Consider the following 14,684-nt stretch of genomic DNA (forward strand, 5'->3'; position numbering starts at 1 on the left):
GATAAATCTTGGGGGAGCAATTAATTGAGACTGCTGGTCCTCCTACAGGGTCGCCCTTCTCCTGAGCTTCTTTCAACCTTCCCTAATTCAACAACAGGGATCAGCTGCTTCTGTCCATTGGTTGGGTGCAAATATCTGCATCTGACTCTTTCAGATGTTTATTGGGTCTTTTGGAGGGCAGTCATGATAGATCCCTTTTTGTGAGCTTTCTATAGCCTCAGTAATAGTGTCAGGCCTTGGGACCTCCCCTTGAGCTGGATCCCACTTTGGGCCTGTCACTGGACCTTCTTTTTCTCAGGCTCCTCTCCATTTCCATCCCTGTAATTCTTTCAGACAGGAACAATTATGGGTCAGAGATGTGACTGTGGGATGGCAACCCCATCCCTCACTTGCTGTCCTGTCTTCCTGCTGGAGGTGGGCTCTACAAGTTCCCTCTCCCTACTGTCAGGCATTTCATCTAAGGTCCCTCCCTTTGATTCCTGAGTCTCTCACCTCCCAGGTCTCTGGTATATGCTGGAGGGCCCCCCCAACCTCCTATTTCCTAAGGTTACCTACCTGTCTCCATTCTTTCTGTTGGCCCTCAGGGCTTCAGTCCTTTTCCCTTACCCAATACCAGATCAGGTTCCCCTCTCCTCCACCTCCCTTTTATTTTCCCACTTTCCCTCCCTACTCATCTCTTTTAAGTAGGTAGTGTATCGGGATAGCACTGTACCTCTCCGGCTTCCCTTCGCAACATCGTTTAGAGATCATTCTAAGTCAGTGTAAGGCTGCAGTCCTCCAGTTTCATGAACTATAAGTTACTGAATTTGATTTTGATGTGTGCCCTTGGTTTTCTTCCCTGCCTTTCCTACCCAGTGGTCCTTTTAATGTAATGTCACCTTAAAAACGTGCTGCCAAAGTTTGGAACGGTTGTTTGACTTGCGCTCTAAGGATCAAACCCTGAGTCAGATTCATGCTAGGCAAATGCTATTGCCCAGCCCTCAGACTTTTTTTCTTTTTGAACTGACTTTTATTTCTTAAAACATAGGTCAGAAACGAGTGGGTGTGTTTAGAAATATTAATGTTGTGACCAGGTGTGGTAGTGCACACCTGTACCCAGCACTCAAGAGGCAAAAATAAGATCAAAAGTTCTGGGCCAGTCTGGACTGCATGGTGATTCTTTGTTTCAATTAAGTTTGGGGTTTTTTTTGTTTTTGTTTTTGTTTTGTTTTGTTTTGTTTTTTGGTTTGGTTGTTGTTGTTTTAGAATTTACATAGCTGTAAAAATGAATGTGAAAGTGAATATTCCTAAAGTGTGAAACCTTAAGTATATTTTGCCTGCCTGACAAAATTGGATTTAAAGAGAAGCAAGGATTAACAGCATTAGCTTTTGGTGTCCCTGTTAGTTTTCATTAATTAGAAGAGACTTGAACCAATAAATTTAATTTGAAGTCTAAACCTTTCTTATTCGGAAACTTTACACTTTGTATTTGAACCTAGGAAAACTGTATGCTGAGTCGGATACTATATTACACTTGTAATTAAAGCAAAACCATTGTTGCAATTTTCCCCTTTTTATGTTTTATTTTTGAGGCACAGTCTGTTGTAGCCCAAGCTTGCCTCAAACTTCCAATTCTTCAACCTCTAAAGTACTCAGATTATAAGCATATAGCTGTCATACTCACTTCTCCTGTTAAACACATGAGTTTTGTTTGTCCACATGAGTTTTGTTTTTTAAAATGTGTGTGTGTGTGTGTGTGTGTGTGTCTGTGTATGCACTTTTGTACATATATGTGCAGGTATCCATGGGGGCCAAAAGACACTTTAAAAAATACCTTCAAGCTGGAGTCATGAGTGCAATTTTCTGTGAGCTGCCTGATGTTGGTGCAGGGATCTGAACTCTGGTCTCTGATAAAGCAGTAAGCACTCTACCACCGAACCACATCTCTATCCTTTGGCTTTCTTTTTGCTTGATTCTGTATGGTGTATAAGGCTGTGTGCACATTTGTAAGTGCATGTGTTTACATATGGAGGCTACAGATCAACAGTAGATGTCTTCCTCTATTGCTTTCCACCTTATTTTTTGAGACAGGGTCTCTCACTGCATCTATAACTTACAGATTAGATAAACTGGCTAGCATTTGATCCCCTAGGGTCCTCCTGTCTGTACCTCCCAGTACTAGAATTAAAAGCAAGTATAACCAACCACACATGGCTTTTCACATGGGATCTAAGTTCAGTTCTTCATGCTAGCTCAACAATCACATGCCCACTGAGCCATATTTTTTAATATATATTTTGTTTGGGTTTTTGGATTTTTTTAACTTGGTTAGTTGGTTTGGGTTTGTTCTGCTTTGTGGTGCTAGGAATTGAAGCCAAGATCTCAAACATGCTAGGGAATTATTCTACCCTTGAACCACATCGAGAACCAATTATCAATATTATTGCACTGTCTGTGTTCTGTGCTGTGTGTGGACGAGTCTGCCCTACTTAGATATTTATTCATTTCATTCCTCTTCTGTTTTTATGGTTTAAAAATCGCACAAGATATATACAGTACACTTCATATGTTTAGTCATCTGACCTTCTTTTTTGTGTGGAGTAAGCTAAAGATATAACTCGAGTTGTTTCTTACATGGTTTAGTCTTTATTTACTGCTCTTTCCCTTTTCTAGTTTGAAATGAATCCCATTTTTTCTTTATAATTATGCTTATTTTCTTGGCCAAAGTAGTCCAGTTTTCAGTATGCCATAAGAGAATTATTTCTCTCCACATTAATAGCAGACTGATAATGAATGTTGTCTCATGTAGGATCCATTCAAGTATAGCTACCCACCACTGGTAGATGATGACTTCCAGACACCACTTTGTGAAAATGGGCCAATTGCCAGTGAGGATGAAACCTCAAGTAAGGAAGATATAGAAGGTGATGGTAAGGAAACCTTGGAAACGATTTCTAATGAGGAGCAACCAGCTCTGTCTGAAAAGGTAATTTTAGGAATTTTTTATAATGGAATCAAAAGTTGTCATCTAAAGCTTGGGACATAGCTCATTGGTACAGTGCTTGCCCAGCATATATGATGCCCTAGGTTCAGTCCCCAGCACAGGGGGAAAGTGCTGTGCTGTCTTCCAAGCTCTGCCATGAGTGAGTCCTTGAGCCAATCCAGTTACCTCGCCTCTACATTTTTCTTGAAAAAAAAAATGGGATGAGGGGAACTGAATTACCGCATATTTATAAAGAGCTAACTCTGTGCTTTGTACAAAACACGGTGAAGTACATCTGGAAGGAATCTTTGTCAAAAATGTATTTAAGATTAAAAATAAAAATGATTAATTTGAAATTTCACCAGATCCAGTTCTTCTGAATTTCATTTTGAAGGACTTGTTGATTGTTGTTCTTCACAAAACTTAGCAAGAGCTTGCTTGATAAGTACATTATAATTTAGACCAGAAACTACCATCAAGTCTGTCCTGTTTATAAGGGAACCGTTTAAGTATTTCCCCACGGTCAGTCATGTCAGTATACATTAAACATGTCATTCAGACATGCAAACAGGTTTTTAAAAAACTGTGTTTTGCTTTGAATCCAGATGTTTATTTGTTTTCCCAGTGGCTTGTTTAACTAGAACTAAAACATCTTCAACTTTTCTATCTTGTTTCTGTTTCTTTTTTTTTTTTTTTTGATGTATAGAGTAACCCAACTGAGTCTGTTTCCAAAAAAGATGAAAATGAAAAAGTTGATTCAAAGACGAAAACTTGTAAAAAGCCACTGAGTGTTTTTAAAGGACCCTTATTACACATCAGGTAACAAAGCTTGTATTGTCTGCCTTCTTGTAACAGGTCTTGCTCATCTTGGCCAAGGCTAGGGTACTGGACAATTAACAAAATTAAGAAAACTTCTACCCTGGCATTAAGAGTAGAGTACAATTTGTGCAGAGTACAATGTGCTTTGTTTTCCAGACTTAGTGACCATTTCTAACTATCGGGTTTTTTTTTTTATTATTGCAGAGTGTGTCTCATAGCCCTCGTCACACTTTGGATAGGAGTATTGAATATTGAATAAATCTTAATGATGCTTGGAGAAATAAAAATAAGGGGATGAGTTTGTTGATCTGACCTTCTGAAAGACCAGCTTGCTCTAGAAGAATGAGGCTTTAAACCCTAAAGGAAGGCATGTTTCTCTCTGTTCCAATTTATTAATCCAGAGGAGTCAGATAGGGAGCTGAGGATATAGCTCAGAGTTAGACTGCTTCCCTGCATTATGTGAAGCCCTGAATTTGATCCCTAACATTGAAAAATAAAAGAAGCCCAGAGCTATTTCCTATATTATTATGGTCAGTATTGCTATAGCAACACTAGTCAGTGATGACCTAATGTGACCTTTTTGTCCCTTTCCTTTAAACTTTTCATATGTAAATATGTTTCAAGTATATATATCATCCCTCAACAATCCAGCCAGACTGGTACAGAATTTAATCTGAAAGTCTCTAATTGACAAAACTGTTTTGTCTACATATGGGTTGAGTACTGTTGGGGTGGGATGTATTGCCATTGTCTGTGTAGATATCTGAGTAAGGAGAGACACATAACATAAATTTTGTCTCCCATGTTGTTTCTTTGCCATTTTCCTCCTTTGGAGTTTGTATGTTTGCACTTTTTTGTCTGCTACTTTGGAAGTCAGTGTTCCATGCCTCTCAGAAGACCCATCCAAAGCATAAATCCTTACCTGCAACTCTTGAGGGTTAATGGTGACAGAAGCCGAAAAGGCAGGTTAGAATAGGACAACTTCCAGGATTGCACTGTAAACATGACTCTAATACCTGTGCCCCATCAGAGTCACAGAACGTCTCCTTCACATGCACACGGACCTCACCAGTGTCGTCTCCCCATGCTGCCTGTGATATTTCTACCGTTTCCTGGGAGGTGCTCTGACATCTATAACATTGCTGTGCCTTCATGTCTCCTGTTCTTTGAGCTCCAAAAAGGACTAGGCAATTCTACACTTTTAATGTCTTGCCCAAAGGTGGGCAAGGTCATCCTTAAACATGTCTTCTTTAGAGTAATGAATATCCTTGATGTGTATGACATGTCTAATGTAACATAACAGACAGAAACATACCTGCAGCTAGGATTACCAATGCAAGGTTTCAATTCCAGCAGTCTTAAGAGGCAAGAGGCTCACACTTGAAGGCTAGTCTAGGCTACCTAAAGAGTCTGAAAACCTTCCTGTTGGAAGTGTGTGTGTGTGTGTGTGTGTGTGTGTGTGTGTGTGTGTGTGTGTGTGAGTGTGTGGTGTCCACCACTTAAAGCAAAATCACCAGCCCAGATGTCCTTCTGGTTGTATTGAGGCACTTGATCTGTTTGGCTAATGCTATTAAACTACACAATTTTTCCAGAGAGTTGAGTCTTTCCATTTTAGGTTGTAGATCATCCAGTAGCCACTAATGGCAAACTTGGAAGCTTGAGTCTTTAATAGTTTTACTAGTTTAACTGCCCTCTGGAACTACTCTAAATTTTTTTCCATGTCTATTTTTTGTTTCTTCTCCATTCTCAGAAAAGCCATTCTGTAGTAAGAAATTATTCTGTTACTTAAATGTATCCCTAATAATCTTTCTCTGAGCTTATATTCTTCTCTGTCCGTATAGAAAGGATGCTCGTGGCTAAGCTGTTTGTAATTAGGGAGCACTGAAACAGCAGTGCTGTCTGTGGTTTTGATAACAATCTGTAACCTCCCAAGGAGTTTAAACAGAGCCACCTTAGATTGTGTTGATTGTAGGATTAATTCAGCAGCTTCGTAATTCTCTTCTTTCCCTTTTCTATTTTTCTTCTGACCTTAGGAAAAACCATGGGACTTCCTAGCATGCATAGCATCAGGAAGTTTAATATATAAAATGGTATTAGGTAACTGTTTTGGCCACCAAAGTCTCTTGAAGTCTCTTGAGCATAAACTACCGGCCAAACATGGTTTTAGACTCATGAATGCAGTGCTGTTTGGTCTGAGTACTGCAAATGCCTTCTTTGTTTTCCTCCTAGCCCAGCAGAGGAATTATATTTCGGAAGCATTGAATCTGGAGAGAAGAAAACTCTGATAGTGTTGACAAATGTCACAAAAAATATTGTGGCCTTTAAGGTAAAAAAGAAAATCTTAACGTCATAGTAAATGATGAGGGTGGGTCAATGGCAGATGATTTGGGGCATTCCTAAAGGAGACCGTTATAGTTAAACAATGAACGGCTGTGTGTAAAAGATTTAGCATGTGTTGTGTGTCCTGTCCGCCACCCTCATCCTGTACTCCCTCCTAGTAGAAGAGCTGATAGTGAGCTTAGTGTCCTACGCTTCCTATTTGGTGACACAGTAGTATTCAGTAGAAACTACGCTCCAAGTTATATCGCATGTGAGGGAAAAGGCACATTTGATTGGATTGTTTTATCCTTCAGTGTTGTGGTAAATTAGATGTTTTATCTAATAAAGATTGTCCTCTGGCCTGCACACACATGTGCATCGTACAACAAGAGGAAAACTAGGGCCAAGTGTGATATAGTGCATATCCTTATTCCCAGTTCATGAGAGGTAGAGGCAGGTGTGTCAGTATGAGTTGGAGGCCAGCCTAGTCTACATAGCCAGCTTGGGACCAGCAATGGCTACAAAGACCTGTCTCAAAAAGGTGGGGAAAAGCTAAGGGCAGACAGGGCTTAAAAGTAGGTACTTTTATCTTTTTGGCAAATAACAATCTACACAGAATTTGTCTGCTTGTTTATTAGCTGCTCTTTTTTTTTTAAAGCCATTCTTAAGCCTTGCCCCCAGAACAGCGTGTGCTTAGATGGTAACTATGTTTCTAAATAGGTAAGAACCACAGCTCCAGAAAAATACAGGGTCAAGCCTAGCAACAGCAGCTGCGATCCCGGAGCTTCCATTGACATCATCGTTTCTCCACATGGAGGTGAGCTGTTGTTTTCTCTCTCTCTCTCTCTCTCTCTCTCTCTCTCTCTCTCTCTCTCTCTCTCTCTCCCTCTCCCTCTCCCTCTCCCTCTCCCTCTCCCTCTCCCTCTCCCTCTCCCTCTCCCTCTCCCTCTCCCTCTCCCTCTCCCTCTCCCTCTCTCTCTCTCTCTCTCTCTGTCTCCCTGTCTGCACTCTCTCTCTCCCTCTCTCTCTTTGTCTCTCTTTCTCTGTCTCTGTCTCCCTGTCTGCTGTCTCTGTCTCTCTGTCTGTCTCTGTCTCTCTCTCTCTCTCTCATATATATTCAGAAGTAGTTGACCACCAAATAATGGACTCCAGAGGATATTTTGAGTGCTTTTATTTGGTTACAGTTTGGGGGTGGGGGGGGGTGTTTGTTTTCTGGGTGGTGGTTTATTTTGTTTTCTTGTTTGCGGGGAGTGTTGTTATATTGGAGTTTTGTTTGATTTTTGAGAAAGAACTTAAAGTTTGGCAGGGTAGGGATGGGAGAGGACCTGGAAGGACTTGGGGGAGGGGAAGAGTATGGTCAAAATATATTTCAACTTAAAATGTTTTTCTATAATAAAATATATTTTAAATAGTAATAACGCTTTAAGCCACAAATCCATTCCCCTACCCCCCCCCCACCCCCGTGGCAGTTCGAGTTCATAGGTCAGATTACTCTTTTGAAATGCAGGCTTAACTGTCTCCGCTCAAGACCGGTTCCTGATCATGGCCGCCGAAATGGAGCAGTCATCTGGCACTGGACCTGCAGAACTGAGTCAGTTCTGGAAAGAGGTTCCAAGAAACAAAGTGATGGAGCACAGGTAAGTGTGTCTGCTAGCAGCCTCTCCGCTGTGATGGAAGACCCAGAGTCAGACCGCCCTCACAGGGGGACCGAGGCCAACACTGCCCATTCCTTGCAACGGTTAGATTCCTGGGGTACCCCGATTAAAAAAGGGGAGCTGTTCCAGGCCTAACCAGTGGGCAGGTGCATATCTCAGACCTTCAAGCCTCCCTTGTCAGAATGCTCACCTGCTTTCAGAGACATACCGCACTATTGTCTGTGTCAGGGAAAAGACAAAGCAAAGGGGACACTGGCAAATCCTAGTGAGATCTATTGGAACAGTCCCATGCCACAGTGGCCCTGGAGCCACTCCAAGAATCGAGTCACTCTGTTCCCACGGGAAGAGACAGCGTAGATAACAGTTACAAAAGCTGCTCAGAGAAACAGTATCCTATTTAAAAGGAGGTGGGTGCACAGTTCTTTTTTGGGGGTGGGGGTTCGAGACAAGGTTTCTCTGTGTTGCCCTGGCTGTCCTGGAATTCACTTTGTTGACCAGGCTGGCTCAAACTCAGAAATCCGCCTGCCTCTGCCTCCCTGTGCTCGTATTAAAGGCGCGCGCCACCACGCCCGGCTCTGGATGCACAGTTCTATCCTTGCAGGTCCCTGTATGTCAGCCCTGAGGACCACAAGGGAAGACTTCTTCCTAGTTTGCTTTCCTTTCACACCTTTTAAAAATGGGATAACAATTTCTTCAAGTGACATCGGTTTTGTCCCCCCTCCTCCCTGCCCAAGGACATTTGCCAGTTTTTTTCACAACTCAGCAGTTGGGGCGGGGGTGGGGGCAGTGGGCATCTAGCAAATGCTCTTCCACCTCCTACAGTGCATTTGATGAACACCACTCCCTCAAAATTATGATACCCCCCCCCCAAAAAAACCTAGTAGCACTGGTTTATAAAGTAGTTAAGGATAATCTCTCTGCTGGCCATGACTAGGACCTGAAGGAAATGAAAGAGGAAGTCACATTGTGACTGTGACTGCACAAAGAGCTTTCTGGTAGCAAGCAAAGCAAGTTGCAAGAAAAAAAGAAATGTACTTGGCTTACTCGAAAACCAGCAAGGGGCTGCTCCATTTTCCTTAACTGGGTGGGGTGGCCAAGAGACAGTTGGGAGAGCGAGTGCTGGGTCATTGCTTAGGAGGAATTCTCTCAGAAGGGCCTGACCTAGAGGAGCATTCTGTGGTCAAAGGACTGCTCTTGTCAGGGAAGAAAACGTGTCTTGGAGCGAACCATGATACCAAGCACTGCCATTCAGAAAAAGAAAGACGAAGTATTGCTGCTGCCCACTTGATGGTCACATCACTGATGGTTTTGATGATTTTTTTTTTGGGGGGGGGAGTTTCGAGACAGGGTTTCTCTGTATAGCCCTGGCTGTCCTGAAACTCACTTCGTAGACCAGGCTGGCCTCGAACTCAGAAATCTGCCTGCCTCTGCCTCCCAAGTGGTGGGATTAAAGGCATGTGCCACCACAGTTTTGATGATCTTAAAGAGCCCTTTCAGGAGGCAGGAATCACAGAAGCCAGAGCCCATGCTGAAGAGACAGATGGAGACCTCTGGGCTAAACTAGAGCTGCTACAGATTGCAGGGCAACTGTGGAGTTGATGAAGGAGTCTTGGCTTCTTGGCTTTTGTTGTTGTTATTGTTTTTTTCTTGTTTGGGGTATTGGTTTTCTTTCTGTTTTGTATTGGCGATCTTGTTGGCATTGGGGGGTGTATGTGTTTTATGATCCATGATCTCATTATGTAGCCAAGGTTAGCCTCAAATGTGTGACAGACAATTCTCGTGGCTCAGTCTTCTGAACACTTTACAAGTGCTCTCCCATATGTCTAGCCTATCTTGGGGTTTTGGGAGTCAGAAGTCTGAGCACTGTTTATTTAAACAGGCTGGGGAGATAGGTCAGTGCTAGAGTGCTAGTCTCATATGTGCAGGGTCTTAGGTTCCATCCCCTGTACTGGCAAATAGAAAAAAAAAAAAAAAAAAGAGGCACATGGCAATAGAGACCTATGACCGCAAAACACAGTCATAGGAGGTTGCAGCAGGATGGTCAAGACACAGGACTACATGGGCTACATATGGAAACCACGCTTCAAAGAAGAAAAAAGTGAACAGAAAAGTATTTCTAGCATCACTGGAAAACTTTTATGCAGGTCGGGCTCTGAGGAGAGGTAATAACATGCATAAAATTTCAAATTATAGGCACAAAAATGCATCAGGTCATGCCTTTGTTTGTTTTGGTTTAGTTTAGTCTGCTGTGTTCATGAAACAGGGCTTCGCTATGTACTCCAATGGTGACTGAGCCTCAAGACCTTTTTTGGTTTTACTGAAAAGCATGAGAAATTTGGAACTATTAAGAATGAGTTGCATAATAAGAATGCGATATTAACTCAGAGTGCTTATGAAACACACTCAAAATGAGGGGTTGTGTTAAATAGAAGTTGCTTTCCTTTTTTTTTTTTTGCTTTGGGTTTTACCAGTTCCTAATGGCTGCCTTCTGTGGAGCTATCAAGAGAAAAATCACTGTTCCCACCTGGAAGGTGGGAGGGATCCCAGTGGTTTGGTACTAAAAGCTCAAGTAAAGCACTATTCCTCAATTCTAGAAATTGGAAGGTAATCTGGGTAAATTCTACTGAACAGCTTATAAAAGGCTTTCTGTTGAATCCCCTGGGGTGGTAGGCAGTATGCACAGCCTCTTGTTCTTTATACACATAAGGTAGCTAAAAGGGGACTGAGGGCTAAGCACAGTGGTTTATAAACAGGCACGAAGCCCCAGCTTTGATTCTTCAGTGGAGAAAAAAGACCCTGGAAGGAAATAGATAAATATAGACTGAGCTACTTTCTGAGTTGAGCCTAGGGAGAGGAGTCGAACCTTTCGTCTCCCAATACACAACCACTTGCATTTAACTCTGCATTTCCTAGTTTGCTTTCAGAAATTATATATATATATATATATATATATATATATATATATATATATATATACACACACACACATATATACACGCTAAAGTTTTGAAGAAGTTATGTTTCCTTTGAATTTCATAGGCTAAGATGTCACACCGTTGAGAGCAGCAAACCGAACAGTCTCATGCTGAAGGACAGCATTTCCACCATGTCAGATAAAACCAGTGAAGATCTGTACCTGCAAGTAAGTGCCCTTTCTCCCTCTCTGAACAATTGCCAGTGCTGATCAGCACCACAGGGCCGTCTGTGCTCCACTAGCCTAATGGGAACTTTTAGCAGAAACACTACCAATGTTTCGGGATTGCTCTTTGTCCATCTCTTTCTTCCTCTTTTAGCTTTGGTTTAGTTTCCTTTGTGGGGCTTAGAGTTTGTTTGTTGGGGTTTCTGTTTTTGTTTTGTATTGGTTTAGGGGGCTGTTGTTTTTTTATTTGTTTTTGTTTGTTTAGGGGTTTTTGGGGGGAGGAGCTTGCTTTTTGAGACTAAGACTCACCTTGAATCCACGATGGCTTAGAACTCCTTGTATTCCTTCTGCATCAGCCTTCCAAGTGCTAGAGTTACAGCTATAAGCCACCACACCTGGCTTGGAAGTGCCCTCTTCTTTATGAGGAGGCCAATCAGAAATGGTAAGTGCCAGGTTGCTTTCTGAAGGTTTCTGCGTGTTTTAAGACTGGCAATTTTACTATGGAATCAGAGCCAAATAGTAAAGCACGCGGTGCTTTGGTGAGTACAACAGACACCCTCTTGTACAAAAAAGTACCATCTAATGCATTTCAATTTGAAAGACACAAAGAGGCTTCTTGTATAGAACTCAGTGGTGAAATGCTTGCTTAGCACACAGTGCCTGGGTATGATCCCCAAAAGAAAAGAGTAACCAAAGAGATAAATATCTCAAAGGTGCCTGGACCTCCAGGAAGTGAATACTCTCTTCCCATCTCAACTAGAAAATTGGACCTTTTAGAATAGAGCATCAGGGACATACATCTCCACCAAACATATTGGATGCCTCCCTTGCATTTCTAGTTCCCAACCTTTCAGAGTAGATGGGCCCCATCCCTTCAGTGTTTAGAGTTCTGATATTCCACTTTGGCATTCTCATGATTGTTTTATTGATATCAATCTCTCATCCTTTTTTTCCCCCCATTCAGCTCAATCGTTTACTAGAAAGCAATAGGAAACTGGAAGACCAACTACAGCGCTCTATCTGGTTCCAACAGCTACTGCTTGCCTTAACAATGGTCTTGCTTGCTTTTGTTGTTTCTTTCTTTTATTCATTATACAATTAAAAGTGGCACCTGGTCAAAACCATAAAACTCGTTCAGGCATTATCTGGAGAAGGTATACAGATCCCACCCAAACTTTTCTACACAGCTACCAGAACTACTATACATCTGGGCTTCCTACAAGGAAATAATGCAGCACACTGAAGGGTGCCTATCCTGGAAATAAATTGTTTGGCTAGAGAGATGTTTGAGGCATTGATTATTAGAGACTATAGCTAGTTAGGAAACTAAGTAAAGGTATGTGCATTGTACAAATTAATAGCATAAACGTAATTTATTTTTCTTTTTGATTTGAATGCTTTCAAAGCAAAGTTTTATCATGTAAATACACTAGCTGAACTGAAAAGTCTAAGTAATACGCTTTGTTTGTTGTAGCAAAAAAAAAAAAATGTAGTCTGCTTTTTTTAAAATTACAGAATTACTAGCCAAGCTGACTTATTAGTTTTTCTATACTATGTATGTAAAATATGTATATTAAAAAGGAAGCATACTTAAACAGAGTAATTTATGTAATCATGACTTTGTAACTTGGAGAACTACTTCCAGATGATAGTGGATATTCTTTTGGAATGTAAAGCTATTTAATGCCAAACCTCCTTAGCCTTTGTTTCTCGGTGTCACTGAGCAGCCTGCCTCTTATTAATCCGGGCTCTTTAATGAATACTCTGTTTTTGATACAATATGGAAAGCTACATGTGGTTGGGTTTTCTTTGATTTCTCTTATTAGTGCCCAGAAGGAACATCTCTGAAAGAGCCCCCCTTTCTAGTCAATTCTATGCAGTTTCCCTATGTTTAGACACTGAACTGTTTGCCTGGGTTTATTATAAGGCCCTACTTTTCCATTGTTCCATCTTCATCTTCATTCCAGGGCAAAGGAATCTCCTCTGTGGACCACAAATTATGCCACCTTCACCCTCATTTTTAAATGAAAGGCATGATGTAGCATTGTTTGAAAGTCTAGTTGTCCATTACTATAAATAACCTTGGGTTCCAAATGGTTCTTGTTAAAATTGTGGATGAGAAGGAAACTTTAAAAGTCTTCATGTGTGCAAATAGAAAAGAAAAGCAGAAAGGCTTCGAGAATGGGAAGAACTATCACTCCCAGTGGCTTCTCTGGCCTACTGACTACTCTGCCTCACTAATATGGCTCCTAAAGTTCTATAGAGATACACCTTGCAGAAGCAGAGGCTAATGAAATAGCTTTGTGTAATCATTAACATGACCAGTTTCTGTCACTTCCGATTCAAATCCATAGCTGCCTTTTTAAGGAAGAAAGTACTCTGCCTAGCAAATGAATATTTCGCCATGTTTGGACAGTTGTTCTCCTCAGGAGTAGAGTTGGGGGCTCTCATCTTGAAGACATTGATTCCCAGACCGAGTTTTGAGGAGTGATTAATGGAGCTCCTTAGAAAGTCGGCTGAGGAAATAAAACCTTAAAAGGACACTAGTGTGATGCTTTGTCTTAATTTGGGTTTTTCTGTTTCAGTTTGCCACCTCCAGATGTGAAACAGACTGCAGTCCACACTAAGTACTATGTCCCTGTATGTTCACAGTGACTTCCCAAGTGGTAGATTTGGGGGCCTTAATATAATGTCATCCCAAAGTATCTGTCTATGCTTTTCATTCCTCATCAGATAAACAAGCAATTAATTAGCCAAGATGAGGAATATAATTGTCCTAACAGTGTCCCTTTAATGTTTCATAAGGAAATCATGTTGACACACTAAACACCCTTCTTTGCTTGTTGTCTGGTCAGTTGAATTTAGTAACATCTTGTTAACATTTCTGTGTGGTGAATGTGACTAAAAAGGACTTTGGGAAATTAACATAATGTCAACAGTAACTGAACTCTTCTGCTAATCTTGATTAACTATAGAGTTACATTTGATTTTATCCTGTCTTTATTTGGTTTAATCTAATCATACGTGCATGATTATTTTAAGTATTCTGATCAATAATTTTCTCTTTAATCATGTCATTGCTTTTTCATGATCAAATTACCAGAGATTTTCATTTTGATTTTTATTTTCACTTGGGAATGAAAATTAATACATTTTCCATGAAAACATTAATAAAAGATCATTAGCTTGATCTGCAAGTAGCCTAAAATACAAATGCTGGTTAACCTATTCTCAAATTTCATAAAACCATAACTTTTATATCTTGCCACTAATTTTGACTGGATTTAATAGCACTTTATTGTACAATTATAAAAAATATATTCCTAGAATTGTTGCCAGTGTAATTTCTCTAATGTTCTGGTGCTTTTCATATATTTTCAGTATTTTTATTACTATATTGGTATTTTCTTTGTATAAATTGATCAAAAGAACATGTTTTCTATTTTAATATGTTTTAGAAAATAATTACATTTATGAAATAAATATCATCAGGAAAAAAATCTTTTGTCTCTAATTGATAAAGCATTTTTTTAAATCAGTGTTCAGACCAACTCTGCTCTTTTAAAGATCATTGTAATTCTGTTTGGATCTGCTTTGCATTTTTATAAGGACAGCACTTTAGACTTCTCTATGTCAAGAGACCCTGTCCTCCAGTTTGTTCTGTTTCTTCTCGTCCCTGTGTCTAGCTTAGAGTGCACACCAATACAGTTCTTAGCATTAAACTCGCTGCCGTGGCTTGAGGCTCTTCAGCCCTGCCTGGAACCACATGGTACCCATGTACCTTGAGTCT

General features: G+C 40.7%; 1 protein-coding gene across 2 annotated transcripts in view; it reads left to right on the top strand.

Annotated features, from left to right (window-relative positions):
* Positions 1-14,223, top strand: part of Mospd2 (motile sperm domain containing 2) — a 42,070-nt gene extending 27,847 nt beyond the window's left edge. Inside the window, exons 9-15 of one of the 2 annotated variants that reach the window (XM_021153605.3) lie at positions 2,789-2,965; positions 3,669-3,781; positions 6,011-6,107; positions 6,821-6,917; positions 7,608-7,737; positions 10,795-10,897; positions 11,859-14,223. In XM_021153605.3, the coding sequence (XP_021009264.1) occupies positions 2,789-2,965; positions 3,669-3,781; positions 6,011-6,107; positions 6,821-6,917; positions 7,608-7,737; positions 10,795-10,897; positions 11,859-11,996 (855 nt within the window). In that variant the 3' untranslated portion in view covers positions 11,997-14,223. The remainder of the gene's footprint in view (positions 1-2,788; positions 2,966-3,668; positions 3,782-6,010; positions 6,108-6,820; positions 6,918-7,607; positions 7,738-10,794; positions 10,898-11,858) is intronic. The other variant, XM_021153606.3, reaches the window with a different exon arrangement.
* Positions 14,224-14,684: the final 461 nt, after the last annotated feature.

The sequence above is a fragment of the Mus caroli genome, unplaced genomic scaffold (assembly GCF_978045245.1).
Source record: "Mus caroli unplaced genomic scaffold, Mus_caroli_1 scaffold_5, whole genome shotgun sequence".
NCBI classification, from domain to species: Eukaryota; Metazoa; Chordata; class Mammalia; order Rodentia; family Muridae; genus Mus; species Mus caroli.